The sequence below is a fragment of the Stegodyphus dumicola genome, chromosome 10 (genome assembly GCF_044657685.1).
Source record: "Stegodyphus dumicola isolate Sdum_Otavi_A_Nest chromosome 10, ASM4465768v1".
Classification (NCBI taxonomy): domain Eukaryota; kingdom Metazoa; phylum Arthropoda; class Arachnida; order Araneae; family Eresidae; genus Stegodyphus; species Stegodyphus dumicola.
The window spans coordinates 20,226,634-20,249,198 of record NC_140777.1 but is presented as its reverse complement, the minus strand read 5'-3'; the positions used below and the strand labels follow the sequence as shown (position 1 = coordinate 20,249,198).

The 22,565-nt window shown below is 29.6% G+C and overlaps 2 protein-coding genes across 5 annotated transcripts in view; one reads left to right on the top strand and one right to left on the bottom strand.

Annotated features, from left to right (window-relative positions):
* The window catches only part of LOC118204410 (sorting nexin-8-like), a 41,913-nt gene extending 32,464 nt beyond the window's left edge, over nucleotides 1-9,449 (top strand). For both annotated transcript variants that reach the window (XM_085824708.1, XM_085824709.1), the window contains one exon: nucleotides 11-9,449. In XM_085824708.1, coding sequence (XP_085680834.1) covers nucleotides 11-103 — 93 coding nt within the window. In that variant the 3' untranslated portion in view covers nucleotides 104-9,449. The remainder of the gene's footprint in view (nucleotides 1-10) is intronic.
* Nucleotides 9,450-9,827: 378 nt separating this feature from the next.
* LOC118194978 (thymidine kinase, cytosolic-like) overlaps nucleotides 9,828-22,565 on the bottom strand; it is a 48,932-nt gene continuing 36,194 nt past the window's right edge. For all 3 annotated transcript variants that reach the window (XM_085824710.1, XM_035366202.2, XM_035366203.2), the window contains 2 exons: nucleotides 14,877-14,996; nucleotides 9,828-10,756 (listed from right to left, as the gene is read on the bottom strand). In XM_085824710.1, the coding sequence (XP_085680836.1) occupies nucleotides 10,646-10,756; nucleotides 14,877-14,996 (231 nt within the window). In that variant the 3' untranslated portion in view covers nucleotides 9,828-10,645. The remainder of the gene's footprint in view (nucleotides 10,757-14,876; nucleotides 14,997-22,565) is intronic.

Genomic DNA, 22,565 nt, shown 5'->3' with positions numbered 1-22,565 from the left:
TGGTATATAGATATCTTCACTGTGGCAACATATGCAGCCTTTGGTAGACACACTGATTCCTGCTGCTGTATCAACAACTCCAACATCGACAATAAGTAGATAAAACATTTAATATCTGCTTATATGTGTCATATCTTGTGAAACTTGCAGTATCCCAACATTCATCAAAACAAAAAAACTGAAGAAAAAATTATATTTTTGAAAATCTTGTTGTATACATTTTTATTTTTATCATGCAAAATATTTATTTAAATCTGTATATTCTGATATGGGTCTGTTTTCTTCATAAAGCAAAAATATTCTCAAACTTTTGCAACTTGAAGAAGAATAAATTGTTTGTTTCTCTTTAAATGCATGGTAATTTTCTTGCCAATTGAAAGATGAATTTTATCTGCAGTTAAGTACAGTATACTTACTTCATACATTCAAATATATATATATATATCAGTTGTTTTTATAGATATATTCTAAAGAGTGATTTAAAATATGTATGTATAAAATTTTGATCTTCATTTGTTAAGAATACTCATTTTTTTTATTTTATATATTTTATTAAAAAAATTGCTGAAATTCAAGAAGAAAATGATTGTGCCTTTAAAATTTAACTACAAGTCTCAAAAGTTGCATTAAAATGCATTATATTTCAAAAATAAATGAGGAATGAGAAATTCATCAGTCAAATTTGATGATGATATGCCCAGTGCAATTATTGTATTTATTGTAGGATTATTTTTAGAATGCAATAATGTAGCTTGATCAGATATTATGGATTTCTACAAATGATTTTGAAATAAAAATTAGCTTTTAGAAAATATTGATGGGATGATAATAATTAAGTATGCGATACTTGATATGGTTGTATAGGTTATTATTGATAAAGTTATCAGTTTTGCTGAATCAAATGGCATTTTTATTTGCGAGATATATCAGCTTTCCAAATGAACAAGATATGAATCATCTTGAATCAAAATGTATGTTTAGTACAGGACTGAAGTCAGGGAATCTTGTTTACTATTTCAACTAGATAAATTATCTTTTTTAAAATAGTTATTCAATAAATATTTTGTATAAGTAAATATAATTTTTGTTAGTATAAAACATGAGCAACAAATAGCTCTAGTAAAAAGTGGATTTAAGGAGTTGGGATTTTATCCTATAATATCTTAGCAATAAGAAAAGAGAGGATAATTTCAGAGGCAGTTATAATGTTACTCCCAATATAACTTACTCCCCCCATATGTATAATTTCATTCTTTGTTTCCTTATGAAAACAAAGAATCAGTAGTTGCAGTGCAATAATATACTAGTGTACTATTTGCTTAAGTTATTCTTTTTGTGATATCTTTTCTTTCTCCTTAAGATTAGTGTTCAGCAATAATCTCTTTCTAAAATTGATTTATTTCTGAATAGCATCTAAATCAGTGATATGGGGAACATGTTTATTCCTGACCAAATCAAATAGGGTTTGCCGTCAAGGGACAAAATATTGGATTTTGCTGTTTATTTGATTCTTTCTTGAGGTTTTCAGTAAAGTGCTATAATGTAGGTTTTCTATTTGCCATTTTATGATACCGCATTAGACACCGATGATTATGTTTAGAGATCAGTATCTTCAAAGTGAGGGAATATTTACAAACAATCAATAAGTTTAAATTAATATTTTCATACACTGAATTAGTCTACTTAAAATATTTAAGTAGACTGATTAAACAAACAGTTTTCATTAGTTACGTTTTATCTGTCAATTGGTGTTCAAGAATAATTCATTTGCATCAAAAGAAAATGGCAATTTAAGGACTAAATTTCAAGAAAAGTTTTTATATATGTTAAAAAACTATATTTCCAGATTCAGATCAGTGAAGTTATGGATGTCTGAAGTGTATAGTATTTTTAGTAAGGGGACACTTAAAAATTTGTCAAGTCACATGCCTCTTGTGAATTAGATGGCATGTGAAGAAGGATATGAGATTTTTAGTTCCCCCTGGTGGTTTGTCATCAAAACTGGGATAGTGATAAGCATATAAAATTGTTTTCTCACCACTTATGCTCAAAAGTTGATGTTTTCGATCCTATCCTGTAATTATTCTGTTATATGAGCTCTTTCCAGATGTGGTATGTTAGAACCCACAGAAATCACAGCAGCAAGAAGTAACATATCTGCTAAAGGTGCCTTTGTTTAGCTATAACATTCATTAAAGCCAAGTAATGAAAATCAGAGTTCATTGTTTGATCAAAGTATCAAAATGTCTATTAAAAATACTGAAAACTATTTTTGTATATATCTGGAGAGGAATAAATAGAAAGAGATATAAAACTGAAATTATTAAAGCAAATTTCTTTAATGATTATATACAAAAATAAATACAAGTAATTAATGCTCGTTAGTTTTATTAATGTATAATTCTGCAAACTACCGGCTTAGATATTAATGTCACTTGTTATAAATACAGCACCATAACAACCAAACTTTTACAGTAGTGACAGCCTAGAATCACATCAATCAGTAATGATGGTTAGTTAAAAGCAGGTTATCATGAGAAGTAAGTTCAGGTCCTGGATGAGGAAGAGTTTTTCGAGACTGTAGCGTCTTTGCAGAATAGGAACAAAAGTAGCTGATGGCAGGGTGGAGAATGATACATAATCTTTGGATATGTATCATTTCTTGTCATACTCTGTCAAAATTGAGATAAAGCTTAGACAGGTAACTCTTGTGTACATTGCATCAATTAAAAAAGTTCAGTCCTGACTACATAGAAATGAAAATTTTTGATATTATTCTAACTTCCATTTACTTGATTGTTCAGCCGCATTCTATTTCTTGTCTGCCATAATGAAAGATGAAGATTTATTTAAATAGTATTCTGAGCATCATTAATCTAATTAGCATTTTCAGCATCATTAATCTAATTAAGTATCAAATTCCATACTTCCTAGTGTCAACTGCAGTTGATAAGTTAATATAAAGTACTGATTTGATGGATTATTTTAATCTGATATTTTACATCAGTGCCTGTATTTTTTAATATTAGTGTAATGGGAAAAGCTAATATACACTCTGGCCAACCAAATTGCAACACCAAGAAAGACAAGAGATATCACAACAAAATTTATGTAGTAGATAACATGTTGACCAATTATCAAATGATTAAATTTATAGAATTTCTGTGAAGTGTGGTTCCTTCCAGAATCAGTAGTCAGAGTAGTCACCATTGTTGGAGATCACCGCTGCCACACGCCTCGGCATTGACTCAAAGAGACTTTGGATGTGTTCTTGGGGTACAGCAGACCAAGCAGCTTCCACACGTTGTCAAAGTTGATCTGGTGTGGCAGCTTAGGATGTAATGTGGGTTAATCGTTCAGTAACCATGGACCACATGTTTTCTATCGGCGAAAGATCTGGAGAGCGAGCTGGCCAGGGAAGCAATTCAATTTAGCAATTGACGAAAAACCCTTGGACAATGCGTGCCATGTGTGGTCACGCATTATCCTGTTGAAATATGGCTGTAGGCAAGAGCTGAAGGTAAGGAAGGACAACTGGCTCCAACACCTCATAGATGTAATGCTGGCTGTTTAAAGTATCGGCAATGCGTACACTAGAGGAGTGCGAGATTCAATACCCTCCCATACCATAATACCCGGTGCAGGACTAGTGTGGTGGTGCATAACGCAGCTGTTCAGCATCCTCTCTCCACAGTGTCTCCAGACTCGAATCCAATCATCATGGTGTTACAGACAGAAGCGTGACTCGTCAGTGAAGACGATTTTATTCCATTGTGCTGTCCACATCCTTCTTTCATCGCACCATTGGCGGCGGAGACATCTGTGGTTCTGCGTCAAGGGTAGACGAAGCAATGAACGTCTTGCGGACAGGCCATTCTGCTGTAAATGGCGTCGAATGGTATACACAGACACTGGATGATGCGTTACAGACTGAATGTGCTGTGCTATGGTTCGTGATGTGACTGAGCGATCCGTCAATGCCATGCGCACAATGTTCCTGTCATCACGTGAAGTGTTGCACTGACGTGGATGCAATCGAACACGTCGGTCTGTTGTACCCTCTTGCATCCAGCGGTCACATATCCGCATTACAGTTGTTTTGTTTCGTCCAACACAACTACCGATTTCCCTGAAAGATAATCCACACTCTCGGTAGGCCACTATCCTTCCTTTCTCGAACTTGGATGCTTGATCAAACGTTGATCGCTGTTTACTATGATGCATAATTGATCGGTTTTTTTTTTTTTTTTTTTTTTTTAAACCACAAGAAAAACACAATTGCCGAACTTGAAATCGTCGAAAACTCCAAGTCTTAATAGCGCTTTGAAGTGGTGCCATGTGCATCTGCGCTGAAATTCTAATCATTTGCATATCTCACCTCCGCTAATGCATGTTGTAAATTTCATGTTATTTGCATGCTTCCTTCAGGGTGTTGCATTTACGGTGGCCAGTAGTGTATTTTTAAAGTTCCTTAAAACTGTGATTTCTATTTCCACACATACGTACATTTTATAGCCTTTACATGTTAAAACATGTTGCTTAATGTAGATATGAGGACTAATATTTGAAGCACTATGTTGAAGGGGAAAATAGTCTTAATTTTGAAAAAGTAAAAGGTGTAATGAACAATAAATGAATATTTTATAACCTGTTTATTACAATACATGTTCATTAATTTTGTGAAATTAAATAGTAAAATGAAATTCTTTGTCTGAAAACAGGGAAAAAAAAAAAAAAAAGTGTCATTTTGAATTCTAGTATGAAAATAAATGTTCAACAATATTTTTGTTAAAAGCCTTTTTTTTTTACCAATACTTTTCCCAGCAATTTCAGAACAAAGATGTCTTTTACATTTTTAATTAAAATAGCTAAATTCATTCAGAAGAAAATTTTTAATTTTAATTAATTATAAAAACTAAATAAACTTCCTAACATGACTTTTGTGTATTTAATTTACATAGATTGATTATAATTCCCTCAAAACATAAAATTTAACTATAAAGTAACCAAGATAATATTTTGGATTCTATTTTTGTACATATGTGTGGAAAAAAGACTTTGAATGAAACATTTTTGCAAACGTGAAAGAAGGCATTTTTATATTTGACCACAAGAACATCAAAGTATTCTCAACACAGTGTGCCTCATACAAATACATGAAATATTTAGAATAGCTAATATAGAAGATATTTATACAAGGTATGATAAAATGTGTGCATTATTTATTATTCATTATAATTTGGGTAATGAAAGCTTTGAAGTACAATTTTGTAGAATCCATTAATTAAAACATTTACTTGTAATATATTAATTAGAATTCAGAGTTAATTTTGGATATCTGATTATGCTGTTTGCATAATTAATATGCTTAACAATTTAGTTTACACAAGAAATGTATTTATTTCAAAAATAAAATAGGGATTTAATATTAGCTTATTGATTATCCAAATTTGAAAATTGTTTGTAAAATTTAAGAATTTAAGGTGAAAAAATTAGTTAATTTTATATACAGTATGTAATTTTAGACTATCACTTTCTCTATCAATGCATCTATAAACTTTTAGAACTAATGTTCATACATGTGCATACAGCTCTAAATTTCATAACATAAGCTGTCTTTTGGAATGCTGTTTAAAACTCTAGATAGTTTTCTGAATCTATTTTTGCTATTAAATAATAAATACTGGTGTAAAATTACTGTATGAAGGCAGTTATGTATAGGTGCCAAATATAATAGTGAATAAAAGGAATGCTAGGAAATTGTGTGACAGCACATTATCATGTACCAAAAACCAGTTATTTTGTTGAGCTTTTTCAGCTCTAATGACTGAATTATCTTCAAAAGTCTGTTTGTTTTGTCTTTGTAAAATATGAAATATAGCATCTGTCCCTCAAGAACAAATTCTTTGTGAATTATCCCTTTCCTATCAAAAGAGTCAGCAACAAGGTTTTTATTCCAGATTTCATAGTGGACCTTCTTCAGTTGAAGGAGATAATTGCTATTTTATCTGATTTGGTTTTAGCTATGACCACACGAGAGCTATCTGCCTAACAGACGGGATACCTACGTGGAGAACTTTCTAAGGGAAACTGGCTCGTATACATGTTATGCATAGGGAAAACCATGAAAAAAAATCCATGCAGCCAGCCCATTTGCTGAGATTCAAACCCCAGACTAAAGTACCAATGTTTATTGACTTAAACGCTTGGGCGATGGTTGGCCCATTTTATCCGAGAACTAAACAAAACACAAAGTTTCATTTCTAGTCACAATTTGAAAGCATCAGGATTAATTCCTGCTTTACAGCAAAATTGTATTGCGGTTCCTTGCTCAACTTATCAGTCCATGACAGCAGATGTTCACTGGATCAGAGCGAACAGATAATTGTATAGAGAAAATTCTGTCCATAAACAGATATTTTAGAAAAAGCAAATTGAAATTTCATAGCAATAGATGTTGTCAATTATCTTTTGGCAGGTTTTTTGAAATTTATTTAACAAGATTAGTCCTAAAGTTGTAGACACACTGTGTTTATTTTACTAAATAGCACATTTCTGAGGGAAAAGCATAAGAATGGCTTCGGAAATTCTTTTATTTACAAAAATATTTAAAGTAATATAGCAAACTATTCTTTTCCAGGTACATGATAATGTTTCCTCAAGCTTATAGTATTGATTTTTGTATAAAATTGGTGAAGTTTTGAATAAGTATAATTTTAGTCAGAACTTCATATTTGAAGGAAATTTTCAGTATTATAAAGATACTAAGATATGTTTAATCTACAATGATATTGATGAACTGCTTTAAAAGGTGAACGTGTTTTTGTGATAACTTAATAAAAATGTATTGACTGCAAAAGTCATTCCATAGCGCAATACATATAGATGGTAAGAAATCAATACCTCATTTTTCTTTACTTTCCCTAAGGAACATTTTTCAAAGATAATATTTTATGCATTCGTACAGAATGTATTAAGTACTGTGAACTGATAAAACTAACTTAAAGTTTTCTTTAAATGTTCCAATGAAAAGGCTTCATTATAAATTCAGAATTATTGTATAATTATTGTATTTTACTTAAAATGTAAGCCGTTTCTCATATGTAATCTCATTCTTTATACATATGTATGTATTCATTATTTACATCACAAGACTGACACTTTCCTCAGGATTATTTCTGTATTTTGATATGTACTACTCTGATAAAAATACTCTATACAAACAATGACATGTTATAATACACAAAACTATGTATTTTATGTGTATATACATTTTATGCTGGCATTAGTAAAATACTGTATTTAATTTTTTTTAATGTGTTCAGATCTGTGTATATTTGCATAATATATTAAGATGTTGAATATGAAATTCATATAAATATTTAGGGTGTTCTGATTAAAAAATCTACTTTTGGCTATCAAGCAGTAAATTCTAAGAAATACTGCAATTTGTAGTATCATACTTTAGAAAGTATAAGAATTTAAACAATACATTTAAAAATTATGGTAATTTGAAACTAACAGTGAACTTTAAGAATATGCAGCAGTTTAAAGCAGCATATAATAAAAATTTAAATAACTTGCAAACATCACTTGTAAAATGTGTTTAAAATCAACTTTTTTTCTACTTTGACTATCATCAGTTCCAAAATGAAATATAAAATTTTTGCGAACACTGAGTAAGAAACTTTAAATTGAGTAAATATACACATTCTTCAAGCTTAAAAAGTATACATTGGATTAGACTAAACTACATTTTATTTTTTATCATGTTAAGAAGGTAAAATCTCAACAGGAACCTAAAGATATCTCTTCTACTTTTCTTCTTATGAAATGGAGAATTATCCAAAATAATTTCAACACTCAAAGACAAAAAAGGGGGGGAAGTTCACTTTAAATTATAAATAAATTTTCTTCATTTTTGAACCATAGGTTCACCCAAATTTTTAGAACTGCTCATCAGCATTTTCCTCTGAACCACACTGTAGTTCTTCCATCTTGTTTTGGAATAAAATTTCCACGAAATTTTTCTTTAATATGACATAGAATGTTTTTGAATTCCCAAAATTCTGCTTTCAGAGAATAATATTAATTAAATCCAGCAATATTTTGGTATTATATTATGTGTTTTCACTCAATATTCGAGAATACTTTTTTTGCTGCAGTTTGTTGTTTGGCACAGCATATAACAAATTGATGAATTAAATCCTAAATTATATTGTAAAAATAAAACTATATTCACTAAAATAGTAAATATTCAACAATACTGTACAAAATCCGTTATCCAGACTCGTCGGGACTTCGGATTAGGGTTTTTTCCGAATCAATTTAAATCTGGTAAGACTGCATGCAGAAATTATACTATTAAAAATATGAAACAGTAATTTATGAAATAAAAAGCAATTATGATCTAAAGGTTATCAAATTTTACAAAAAAAAAAAAAAAAAAAAAAGCGCTTTATATTAATTTGTTTATTTCATTAATAATTTCTTTCAACGAGCGTAATGTATGAGGCTTTGAGGTCCGGATTATACATCATTCCATCCAGATAATAATAATGGACATCCGGATTACGGACTTTATAGTGTATTCATTTTCCCAGGTTTTAAATACTGGTAATTTTTTTGTAATGAAGAGAAATTTTATTTCCATAATGTCATTACATGTGAATTAAAAATGCACATACAGTGAATATGTGGTGTGCTTTATTAAAAATTTAAAATCAATATAACAGATTATTTTTGTGCACAAATTATAAATATGTAATATAATAAACATTGAAAACTGTGCATAGGGTTCTGAATCTCTAAAATGATGCAATTCTAAATATGAAATATATATATTTATTTAAAATTAAATTAGTTTGAGTATTCTTTTTCTCTAAAATCATTTTCATAATAATTTATTTTTAATGTGTTTGGATATTATTTCATGAAATATTTATTAAATATCATTCCTGTGGTATATTCAATGAGATGATGCAGGCTACTTTTAAATGCTGTTACACTTTTAAATAGTTAAAGTAACCAGAAGAGCATTCTGTCATTAAATATGGTCCATAAAGACATTAATATTAAAATTTGAAGTATATAGTAGTGAGTAATTTATTTATCATAGTTATATTCAAATGTGAAATAGTTTTAATTTGCATGGCTTTCAATTTTTATAATTGTGAGTGCAATCTTTTTCTTACAGATTTTGTTAAAAATATCTGGTTATGTTAATTGTTATCTGTCTGTGATTATAATATACAATCATTTGGCAATCAAATTGCTTGAAGTTTATTTTTAAAATGAATATTTGTAGATATTGTAACAAATTTGTTATATTTGGATAGATTTATTGCTGAGCTTTTGGTGGACATTCCTGTGTATATGTATTTTTATTAATGCAAAATCAAGGTTCAACCATATTAATATATGACATAATAAATATTTGTTTAAAATTCTGTGATCTGTTACTGAACCATTGCATCAATCCCCCTGTCTTAATAAATGTCATATCAATTTAATCAGATAAATTTATTTATAAAAACACTTACACAAAAGCAGTTCTAAAAATATTATAATATTTTGGATTTGGTATTAATCAGTCTTTATCACACTTAAAAAACGGGGGATTTTTGGTTATCCAATGTGGGTAAAAAAATTCAGAATGTTAGAATACATCTAGAATATTTAAATTCTGTTAACTGTTGACAAAATTTATAAAGTTCTTGACTATGCTCTAATGAAAAATAATTTAATACTAACAGAAATATGACAAAGTTTAACAAAAAAATCTGTTGCATGTTATTTAGCTTTCAATACTAATACACATGAAAAAATTTACATCAAAGAATTTATTTAGCTTATTAAAAAATAATACAAATAAATATTAGCAGAACAATAATCTGCATATTCTTTCATCTGCTTTTTATACTATGCACAAAAATATATATTCTCTCTAAATGTTACTATTCTTGATATAAATAAAATCTTTCCCATGGGTGGCTGTAAAAACTGTGATGATTATTGTAATTACTTTTTCCATTCTTAATCACTCTGCAAAAGTTTTTCTTCCGTAAAATTTCATATAAACTATTATACATAACATAATCCATATTAAATGCTATGCTCAAAAACTAAACTATTAATGTCTTTTTGATTTTAATGCAATTACAATTTATATTTATGTGTCACAAAATTGATTCTAACCACAAAGTCTCAGATTACATAGATTTATGATATAAATTACTTTCCTGGTAGCAACAGAAAATTAATTTTAAACAGGAGAAAAGAAACATGAAAATGTGATTTCTAAATTAAAGCAAAATAAATTTAAGAGTTTTTTTAGTTTTCCTTTTCAATAAAAAGAATTGATTACATTAAAAAAATAATCCTACAGTTTTTGTATTTTGTAACTATATCAAATTCTGTAAACAATCATAACTATAAATCTTTACAGTTTGGTTTCATTAAAAAATTTATGTACAGTATGCAAGTACTTTCATACAATCAAACATAAGTTAACACAATAAAAATGTGTTTTTAATACACAAATGCTAGTCACATACTACTAGCTAATATAAAATAGGATGTAAAAGAATATAAATGAGTATATACAATTTTATCGCTTCATGATGTAATCACTGGAATTCATTGCTTATTGTTTGGAGGAATTGCTATCTAGGTCAGGCTTTACCTGTGAGGAATCGATATCATAACATCTGCGACACACTGCCATATATTTATCAGTTCCCCCAATAAGTTCCAGCTGTAAAAGAAGAAGAATAAATCACCCACACACACACACATCACTGTAAAATATTAAAAATGTTACAAAAACATGTTCAGAGCCAATTTCCAGTATCAGTTTCTAATTCAGCAAAATATCAATGTATCCACTGAGAATTACAGACTAGTTTTCCCAATGTTTGTTAAATTTTTATGGTTTAATACAGCGACTCTCAACCACTGTGCCGTGGAACTTTTGTGTGCTGCCATATTTTTTAAAAATTATTAATTATGCTCCGATGAAAAAATAAAACCCAGAACCAAATCATTCAGTTGTTTTATAGAAATAACAGTATTTTATGGTATTCTTATCCTTTTTCTTTTATCCTTTTGTGGATAGATGGAAGCACATCTCAAAAATTTATCAGATCGTGTGCTTCGCCCAACGAGGAATTTTCTTAGCCGGATTCAAAATTCAACTACTTTATTCAAATTGATTATATACCTTCAGAGATTTTCATTTAATAAATTATCAATTTAAAAGAGTTTTAAATATTTATTGTAACCATTTAAAATGGTAGAAATAAATATGAATAATAGAGAAAATATAAATGCAGATTTATAAAATACATTTCTAATATAAGATGCTGTTTAAAAAATTTTAATGTTTGAAAACCTATATAATTTTATATGCATATTCAATATCTGGCAATCTCGATATAAAAAGATAGAACTTCTTTAAAAATGCATGTTAAAACATATTTCCGAATCAATTTTGAAATTTTTTTCTACTTTTCTTATTTTAAGCTTTCCATTATAAGAAAATTCAGTAATAACCATAAAACCTTTAGAAAAACTTTCCTCGTTTTCTCTGAACCAACATGTTAAGTCTTTTTCTCCTCTTTTCCGGTAGCAAATCATTTTTTTCCCCCTATTGCAATCAAATAAGTATATTCAAGACTCATCAATTGTAACTATACATTTCCATTTTTCACCTGCCAAATAATTTTCATACAGCAATTTGCACAGTTTTACGCTGAGAAACATGTTTCGGCATTAGGCGATGAACATCATTCCCACCCTTTTTTATTAGCTTTAAATCAGATTTTATAATTTTATTCACAGTTCCTACAGAGATATTTGAAGATTTTGCAATAGCTCTATGGAGGGCTGGTTATGACTTTAAAACATGAGATGCGACTTTAGATTTAATAAGAGCTATATGTACCTTTGTTGGGTATGTATTTTTGCCCTTTTCCCTCTCAGATGTAAACTTTGAAATTTCTTTCCTTTCATATTAATTATGTCACTTATTTTATGTGTAGAAATATCAAAATCATGCTTTTCACATCTTTTTTAATAACTGAATAAAAGTACTTCTCTTCTTTCTCAAAAATACAGCCTTCGATCCATTGTTTATTTTTCAGCGACATTTTAAAGAAAAGGCTATTTTTAATGCTGCAGACAATAATTAAACTTTATTCGAATTTGATGACAGTCATGTTTGTATTTTAAAATTCCTATTTAAATTCATGGAGAAAATCAAAATCATTACAAAAATGTGTGAACACCCTCTATATATATGATACTTGTATTATTTAACTACTATTCTGGATTAACCCCCTCCCAAAAAAAACTAATTCAGTTTACTATTTACATGCTTGCTGTGTGGTTGAATTCATAAATTTATATATTTGCTATGCAGTATTGTGTTCTCAAACTTAAATAAAACGTATTGAAAGATCATGATTCGGCTTTTTTAATAATTTTTTGACAAAATTATTTTTATCTTAAAGAAGAACCTTCTGAAATGGACAAATGGTTAAAAAGAAGAAAATTTAATGGTGATAATAATGACGATGCTAGCAATAAGGCTCGTGAGCGAACACCAAGAATGAGTAAAGATGTTTCCTCCTGCAAAAAATATATTGTTCGTCGGAAATATAATCATGTTTTCTTAAAATCTGAATTTATATCTACAGTGGAAAATGATATAGTTGTTCCCGAGTGTCTGGTATGTGGTCGTAAATTATCAAATAGTGCTATGGCTTCCGACCAAGCTTCAACGACAGTTGCTGACTAACAATCTTTCGCTTGCATCAAAAGACAAAAGCTACTTTAAAAAATCATTATCTGCAAATTCAAACAATTAAAAGTTTTTGAAAAACAACATAGTGTGTCTGAAAAAGCTCAGATACCTATTTATGAAATAGCTGAATTAATTGCAGTTAAATAATTTGGCTGAAGAAATTATATAATCAACTTGTCGTAAAATTGTAAAAGTAATGATTGGTGGATTAGCAGATATTGATATTTGCAAAATACCACTTTTAAATGACACAATTCATCGCAGAATTAGACACGTCGAAATATTGAAGAAAATCTGGCTAAAACTCTGAAAAATTCAAATTTTGCTCTAGAAATAGACGGAAAAACAGATATTATGGGAAACGTACAATTAATTGCATTTGTTTGATTCATTAACAAAAATGATGTAATTAATAAATTTTTATATTGTTGCGAGTTATCTGATTGTACAACCTGAAAATATATTTTCAGTGTAATTAACTCATATTTACAAGAAATTAAGGTTTCATGGAATTTATGTACTGGCATTTGCACAGATGGTGCTCCAGCTATGACTAGACATACAAAAAAGATTTGTGGCACATGTGGAAGAAATGAATGCAGATATATTAGTTACCCATTGTTTTTTGCCTCGGGGAGTACTTATTACAAAATATCTGCCATCAGAATTGAAAATAGTGCTGGAACAATGTGTTAAAATGGTTAATTATATAAAATCAAAGCCATTACAAAGTCGCTTATTTAATTATTTATGGCAAGCTATGGAAGCTAAATACAAATCCTTGATACTGCACACGGAAGTAAGGTGGTTTGCTTGTCCAGAGGAAAAGCTTTATCTTGCATACTTAAATCAAAAAACAAGATGAAAATATTTTTTGAAGAAGCTAAAGATGATGGTTTTGTTCATTTATTTTAAACTCAACAGATAAACTAAGTGATGATTATGTGGTGGTGGTGGGGAACTTTATAGAAAAACAAAGCACAGGAAGATAATTTGGAAAAGCTTGAGCGAGTTCCAAAAGATTCCTATAAAACTATTCATAAAATTGTTATTGACCATTTGACAACATTAGAGGAGAAAGTTATTCATTACTTCGCAAATTTAGATATGGAAAAGTTTGATTGGGTTCGTAATCCATTTGTGATAATGGATGCATCTGTATATGAATTAACTTTGAATGAAGAACTAATTTTGCTCTGTAATAATCAAGATTTAATTTCAAAATATTTGAAAGAGTCAATTTATTTTGGATTAAATTTAAAGGTGATTATCCCATAATAGCCAACAAAGCTTTAAAGGTATTGTCACAATTTTCTACATCTTATTTGCGTGAATTTGGATTTTCAGCATTAACAAATATAAAAATGGAAGAGGGGGGGGAAAAAGACTTTTAAATGTAGATGACGAAATGAGAGTGGCATTATCCTTTTTACGACCAAATAATTATTAAAAATCATCAAGCTCAAATTTTACATTAAATGTGCTCTTACAGTGTCGTGTGTATTATATTTAACATTGAAAAATTTTATCAAACTATTTTACATAGTTATTACAAAATTTTGAAAGTGTTACAAATGTGCTGCAACAAAGAAATCACCGATTTAATAGAACAGTTAATATTACGTAAAATTCTATATATTTGAACTTAATACTACATTTTTTATCAATAAAACCTAATCAAACTTTTTAAATTTTTTCTTTCTGTGTGTGTATATTATACGTAGACAAAAAGTAAGAAATTTTATTTAAACCAATTTAAATTATTTAATTATAACGGTTCAGACAAAAATGTGGATAATTTTATTAATTTATTTTATTAAATGTGTAAATTTATTAATTAATTATGTTTGATAATTTTGTTTTAAAATAAAAAATTGTGATACTATAGATATATATCTATGTAATTAAACAGTGATGCTTGATGAAGCAAAAGAAAGAACTGCAATAATATGGACTATAAATTGCATAATTCTTACATAAATATGTGAATATTTGAAGTAAGAATTTTTACTTAATATGCATATTACCTTCTCTGATTATTAATATGAATTAGTGTCCAGTGAGAACATACCTCAGTTTCAGTTCCAATTCTTTTTGTGAAGGATGCTTCTTCATAACACAGCATGCATACAGCAGTTAACTTGATAACACTTTCTGCCAATGGTACCAACTGAAGTATTTCACCAAACCCCTAAAAATGTGAATTTTTTTTAATACATTCATATGCTGAAAATTCACAATATCTAATAAAGGACAAACACTGCCATAAACACTTTTCTTATGTAGTGCAGTCAATTATTAAAACAGCCAAGGAATACTAAATCTGCGTTAAAATAACACATCAAATATTGATTACCATATTTTCTTGCATATATTTCCACCTAACTTTTTATTGCCAGGCTCAAAAAAATTTTTAAAGTACATGCATAATATCTCTTTTAATCAATGTGCTCCCATCAAATTTAAAATAAATTTGTCCCGGTAATGATTATTTTCATCTAACTAACAAAGAGAAATCCTTGCAAAGGTCATGCCAAAACTTTCCCTCTTAATTATTGAACTTCACCACCCATATACAAGAACTGACCACCTATAGCAAGCAACCACAAATTGACATTCAGTCTACAATTTTGCTGAATCAGTTGTACATTTACCTCCTCTAATTATTTATGGATGATTTGAGGCCTAAGAAGTAACAGAGAGAATAATAAGAACAGGCGAGATTCAAGCTACAGAGAAGTAGAAATGAAGATATCTTATTAGATACTGTAATGTTAATATCACAATGCATTCTTATTGGAATTCTTATTGTCATAGTTGCCTGTAGTTTATCCATGGCTACTTTCATTTACTGTAACTGCACCCTTTGGATATTAAATTATTTGAATAATTTTATTTTTTCAATTTTCAGACAACAAAATTAGTAAAAAAAGGGGAGAAATAAGTGAGGAAATACAGTGTTGGAGGTGCTATTCATAAATTTGTGGGAATAATTTAGGAAGTTTTTAAATATAGAATCTTCTTTAGCTTCAGTTCAAAATGGAAATTATGTATATTGTTGGAAATACTAACAATATAAATTATATATATCAAGGAATACTGTTGGAAATCTACATGGAATGCAGTAACAATGACAGTTAGTAAATAATTCAAAGAAGTAAGGAAAATGGTAAGTTTGTGCATGCTTTGCATGTTACATCAGGGTTTTCGAAACTTTTTTTTTTTTTTGTGTGTGTGTGTGTGTGTGTGTGTGTGTATAACCCCGCTGTTTTAATACCTTTCCTTTGTGATAATATTGCTGGATTGTGCGAAATTTTGTGAATTTATTACTTCTAGTGAATTGTGTAACGAAAATTTATGCCTTTGTGAATTTTCTGCTACTACATCATTTTCTTGTGCTACTTTTTACTACTTAAATTTTTTAAAAATATATCATAAAACTTGTTCTATATTAATATAATATATATAAGTAATGTCTATTGAAATTAATTTATAATTAACTATAATAATTTATTTATAGCTCAAGAAATGTTGGGAACTGGCAATCCTGAGATCATAACCTATAAGTGCCCCCCCCTCCATGTGCATCAATATAAGCATTAGTATATGATTCCAACATCAGATTATATGCTGTGTTAATTAATATGTGAATTATGAGCAATATGAAGTTCAAAACTATGTTTCAAAATGCTTAAATTATCCATGTTTCAGAACTGGTGAGGAAAAAAATGAAAGCAAACACAAAAGCTTATTGTGAGTTATATAAATGTAAAGTGATGGTGCACAAAATTGATTTAACTAAGCACAATTCTACTTTAAAGCATAAATAAAAACTCATATTTAAAAACAGAGGGTTGTCTTAGAGTATGCTCACTGTGTTTAGTCTATACTTCTCAAATAAAAAAATTTTTAGAATAACTAATACGACTAGTATAAACAAAACAGCCAGATTTTAGAAGTTAAGACATGAATCTCTGCTCATTATGGAAATTTCTATACCGTTGTATACGAAAAATTCCAAGACATTATTTTTTACACCTATTTCCTTATTAAAATTCCATACAAAATTAGTTATCAAGCATCACTTCCTTTGCACTCAATCCCACATACAATATCACAGCAAAATCAAAATTTTTTTACAGCAACATATGTTTAGAATTTTCAATACAGTATTTGTATACATTTTTCAAGTCCAAAGGAGCAATTTGCTCAGAAGGACTATTAATTTTGTTTTGGCATTTTGCATTGATTCACTATAAACGTCGGTTCACTTTTAAAATTGTTGCGACCAAATATTAGAGCCCTGTATTATACTTAAAGAAATTAAATAATGAAGAACCTGCATAAATATATATATGTATGTATGTTTCTCGCATTGTGATAAAACAACAGTACCTAGAGCCATCAAATTTTGGATAATGTATGTTTCCACCAGAATATGGGTATTTAGAATTTATTTTATTATGATTTCATATTTTGTAAAACTTTAATGAATTTTTGATTAACAAACTCGACGATTTCAAAGCGAGCAATGGCAACACTAAAGAGGGCAGATTATTATTTTAAATCTCCAGTGTGCAAGACTGTATATCGGAAATTCTAAAGATACGCTCATTTTAAAATTATTTTGCGATATTATTGTTGAACTGAATTTTATGGTTTAAGTACGAAGAACATGATATTTAATAAATAAAGGTAAACACAAAATGTTAAACAAATGCCCCTTTGGGCATAATGCAAAATCTGAAAGCTTTCAGATTTTTATTTTTATTTATTTACTTATTTTTAAGCCTCTTCTCAGTTCACCACATGAATGTTGTTTTCTTTGCACAACTCCCCCCCCCACACCGTCTTTCTCTTTTTAACTTTTTCCACGTTGAACATTATTTATTAAATATCACATTCCTCAGACTTACACCACATAAAATCACAAAATACTTTAAAACATATCTTTAGAATTCCCAACAGAATGTCAAGTTTTTTTTTACATTCATTCTGTGATTTCTTTAAAAACTAATTGCCTAAAACAGTTATAAAAAAAAGTATATAATGATTCAATAAGTCCAACAAAATTTCAATAAGTCCAACAACATTTTCATAAAAACATTTAATATTCCTGAATAGACATTTTATGATTTTTATTTAAATGTTTTAATGCATTTTTATTTAAAGTTACATATTAAAATGTAAAAAATATTCTTCATAAAATATTCTTAAGAACTGAGTTTATTGTTTTTAAATTTAGCTTGTTATTTAATAACCTTCCAGATTAAACTTGAAAGTTAAATATCTTAAGCTTTATTGAATAACAACAAACTTTTATGTGGAACATAAAAATATTTTATTTCCGGCAATGGCAACACACTGCTGTCAAATAGCTGAGTTTGTTAATTAAAACTGAAAGATAAATATCCTGCATTTTTCTGAAGGACATCAATTCTCATACACTGGAAATAAAAATGTTTTGTTTAGAAGTGTTGTCGCTGCTCAATTTCAAATCACTCTTTGTTAATAAAAAATTCATTAAATTTGTACAAAATTTGAAATAAATGAAAAATTTGAAGTTCAGTCTTCGGGTTTCCCAATACACATGTTCGGGTGGGGGATTACGTTTAATCAAAATGTGGTGGCTTGAGGTACCATCATTTTACCACAATATGAGGATCATATACACATACATAGTTTTCATTACTAATTTCTTTAAAAGTAATACAGCACTTTAACATTTGGTAGCAACAATTCAAAAAGTCATTCAGATAAAAAGTGTATTTTAAGACTAATAGCACCACTGGTACTAAAAAATGTTAATATATATTGTTATGAATTTTGTATATATATAAATAATCTTAGTGAAATTATAAGCAAAATGGTAGTTAGTATCTCTTGTGTAATGTTAACATGAAGTTCCTCAAAAATGAAAAGCTTTGTCAGAAAAATAACATTATAGAGGAAAGAGAGATAAATGGCTGTTTTGCTCAATTGGCAAGATATCACCAAACAACTAATTTTTATTATTAAATTTGGCGAAAAATTACCAAAAATTGCCAAACTTGGCAACCATATGGCAACATTTTGATCTGGACCACATACAAAGTCCGTTTCGAAACTGTATGAAAGGAAACGAAAGTATGGCCCCCACTGTTTTTTAAAGAAATTTATTGAAGTGATTCGTACAATTACTCAGTATTCTTCAAAATACATCCCTCCTGCTGTAACACACTTGTTCCAACACAATTTCCATGCTTTATATGCATTCTGGACGTCCATCATAGGGATGCCCTTTAGTAACCTCTTCGTAGCTGTCTTGATGTTCACCAGGGTCCGCAAATGTTGTTGTTTGAGGGATTTTTTAATCTTCAGGAACAGAAAGAAATGGGGCAGGTACAAATGCTTCGCAAAAGTCCTGGACGGCGTTTTCTGAAGTTTGAAAGAAAAAAGTTTATCATGTATCGCTGCTCGAGAGTTATTTTCCATCTTTTCAACTGAGCACTCACATAAGGCTTCACTGAAATAGGCACTGTGACTTTCCAAGAGCTCGAAGCCCACTAACGCTGGTCACACTGTGTTCCCAAGACTCCACCCACCCTTCCATGCAAGTGGCAGAAGAAAATGGGGTGCATTACTTTTGAGGCAGACCTCATATAACTGTAATTGTCCTACATTCCTATGTAATTAATCATATCCGGCCCTTACATGCAACTTTAACCACATATGCCAGGCCTGGCAAACTTAAAACATGCATTTTGCTACATCCCAAGACTAGCAGCCATCAAAGGCAGATTCAGAAACCAGCACGAACATTATGACATTTGCCAGGATGAAAGGGTGACTAGTGCCCCACTCGATCATAGAAGTCCCTCTCAGGAAAACTAACTTTTTTCTTGGTGAAGTATGTGAATAGGATGAGTTGTAAATAAAGAACCCAAATTAAATTGCTGATTACAACATAGTTATGTTTTCTTATATTTGAATATGAAAGTGATATGCAACAAAACTGATGTTTTGAGATATAGCAAAATGATTTTTTGCAAATGAGAGCACCTAATGGATACTATCGTTTCCTTCATAGTTTCATTCAGACAATTTCAATTTCTAGATATAACAATCTGAAAAAGGTGACAAGAAAAAAAAAAAAAAAAAAAAAATCCTCTATACAACACAAAAACTTAATTTTTAAATAAATATCACATAAAACAGCATATTAAAGCAGTGGTTCTTACACTATGCATAGGGGACAAAGAAAAGTTTGAAAATTAAATATTTTTATGTAGCTTCGATGCTTTGTGTCAATGTGAGAAAGAATTTGAGAGTTCAAAACCTCTAATTCTGTAAAGAAAGGGGGGCTGGAGATTAAGTCGCTTTTCATAATTACACTAAATATCTTATCATGGCCACCCTGTTAAGCGAGGAGATTTAATTAACTTTTTTATTAAGGCGTTGGTTACATCAATAAACCCTTTTTCTTTCATTTTTTTAAATGCATACACAAATAAGTGATGCAATAAAGAAAAAAAAAAGAGATATATTATTCTTATTAATATACTGTGTTGAGCAACCCTTCTTGAAAGGGGGCCCACCATAGAGTCCACAATGTTCAAAAGGATGCAGCATTTATTTACCCTCCCCCTTTTCCCCAATATGAAGAATCGTACAAAAATAACTACTTGCAAACACAGATCTGGTGGCATTTTCTTCAGCTACAGAAAGTTTTCGTGTTCGCTCGAGTTAAAGAATTTTAATTTGTGCGTAGCTTATTCTTTGTGTTGCATGTTTTAATTTTTTCCCCTTTTTTCTGGTTCCGAATACAAACCTGCCAAGTATGCTTCGGAAAAAACAGAAATTTTACATGGATAGTGGACATCGGACTATGGAGTAATAAGAAAGGGGGAAAAGAGCTCTGCATTGCTTGTACTCGATAGTGTTAGTATCTCACACAGTTATTGTAAAGCATCATTGAGATAAATCATAAAAATATTTGCTCTATTCAAAATGAAGAAAGAGTTCACTGAACAAAAAGTAAATTAATGTGCAAAACAAGCAAGTTGTTTTGTATTTTCTTTTAAGCCAAAGAATAATATCACTGAAGTGAGTTTCCATATGTTTCACTGCATAGCACAGCAAGATAAACCGCTTTCTGATGGCGAGTTTCTGAAGCCGGCTTTCTTAGTCACATCTGACAAATTATTTGAAAATTTTCCAAACAGCAACAATAATCAGAAGAATTAAAGAATTGCCTGGCAGCAGGAATATTGTGAAGGATAGAATAATAAAAATAAATTAAGATTTTCAAAGCAGATTTAGATAATATAGATTCAAAGTCTGATTTAGATAATATAGAGATGTTTTCAATATGCCTTGATGAAAGCACCGATATGACTTTATGAGCATGGTTAGTTGTTTTTCTTCCATTTGCTTGCAGAAATATAAGGAGAGAGGAATTAGTTGCATTGCTCAATTCACCATCCACGTCAACAGGTAAAGATATAATAAATGAAATAAAGCAAGAACGTGCAGAAAAAATGGAGTTTGGCTTAAAGAAAACTGTGTCTGTAACAAATGATGGTGCCCTAAACATGGTAGGAATACAGTACAAAGTACGTAATCCGGATGTCCATCATCTGGAATGATCTATAATCCGGACCTCAAAGCCACAAACTTTACGCATGCGCACGTTAAAAAAATTTTTAATAATGTAAACAAATAAATATTAAGCTTTTTTTTTTTTGTAAAATTGGTACCCTTTAGATCATAATTGCTCTTTATTTCATAAATTACGGTTTCATATTTTTAACTGTATAATTTCTGCAAGTCATCTTACTAGATTTAAATTGATCCATAATCCGGAAAAACCCCTAATATTTGCCAAAGTCTTGACGAGTTCGGATTACAGACTTTGTACTGTACATAATTATGGAAAAAGTTCAACACCCCATCATGTGCAATTTCATTGCATTCTGCATCAGCAAGCACCATGTGTATGAAGTCATTTCAAAATGCAATAATGTCAGTAATAACTAAAACTGTAAACTTCAAAACTGCATGTGCATTAGTTCTCAAATAATCACCAGTTCTCAAAGTTGTTACAGGAAGTAGAATCTCAATCTGGTGGACTTCTTTTGTACAATAAGATTCAGTGGCTGAGTTGTATAAAAGTTCTTCACAGATTTGTTTGAGTTTTGGATGAAATTACATTTTTATAACAGAAAAGGAGCAAGAGTTTTCAGAACTCATGGATCCTATTTGGCTGAGAGATTTAATGTTTCAACAACTTTACAGCACTATATAATTATGTAAATAAGGAATTGAAAGGAAAAAGACAAACTACAAATAGATTGTTTGAAATCATAAGATCATGCAAACTTGATGTATTCTTTAAAAATGTTGAAATAAAGAAGTTTCAATATTTCCTTTCGCTTAAAACGACACTTAGAAATGATGTTGTATTTTGCCGATAAATTACCTTCTGAAGACGAAGAAAATACAATTTAAGAGCTATTTGGATATTTCAGAAAATTCAAAGGAAATAGTATCAGTACGATTTTCTCAGTTTTGGAAATTTGTAGAAAACACTGCAGTTTATTCCAAGACCTCACTTTGCTAAAATGATCTGAAAGTGACATTTTTTGAGTGGTTGGATATTGACAATTTGGAAATAGAAACTGATAGAAATTCAAGAAAATTCTTTATGGGAGAACATATTTGTCAAACATGGTGAAGCATTCATTACAAGAAGTGGAGTGTGTGGAGTCCAAATATTGCA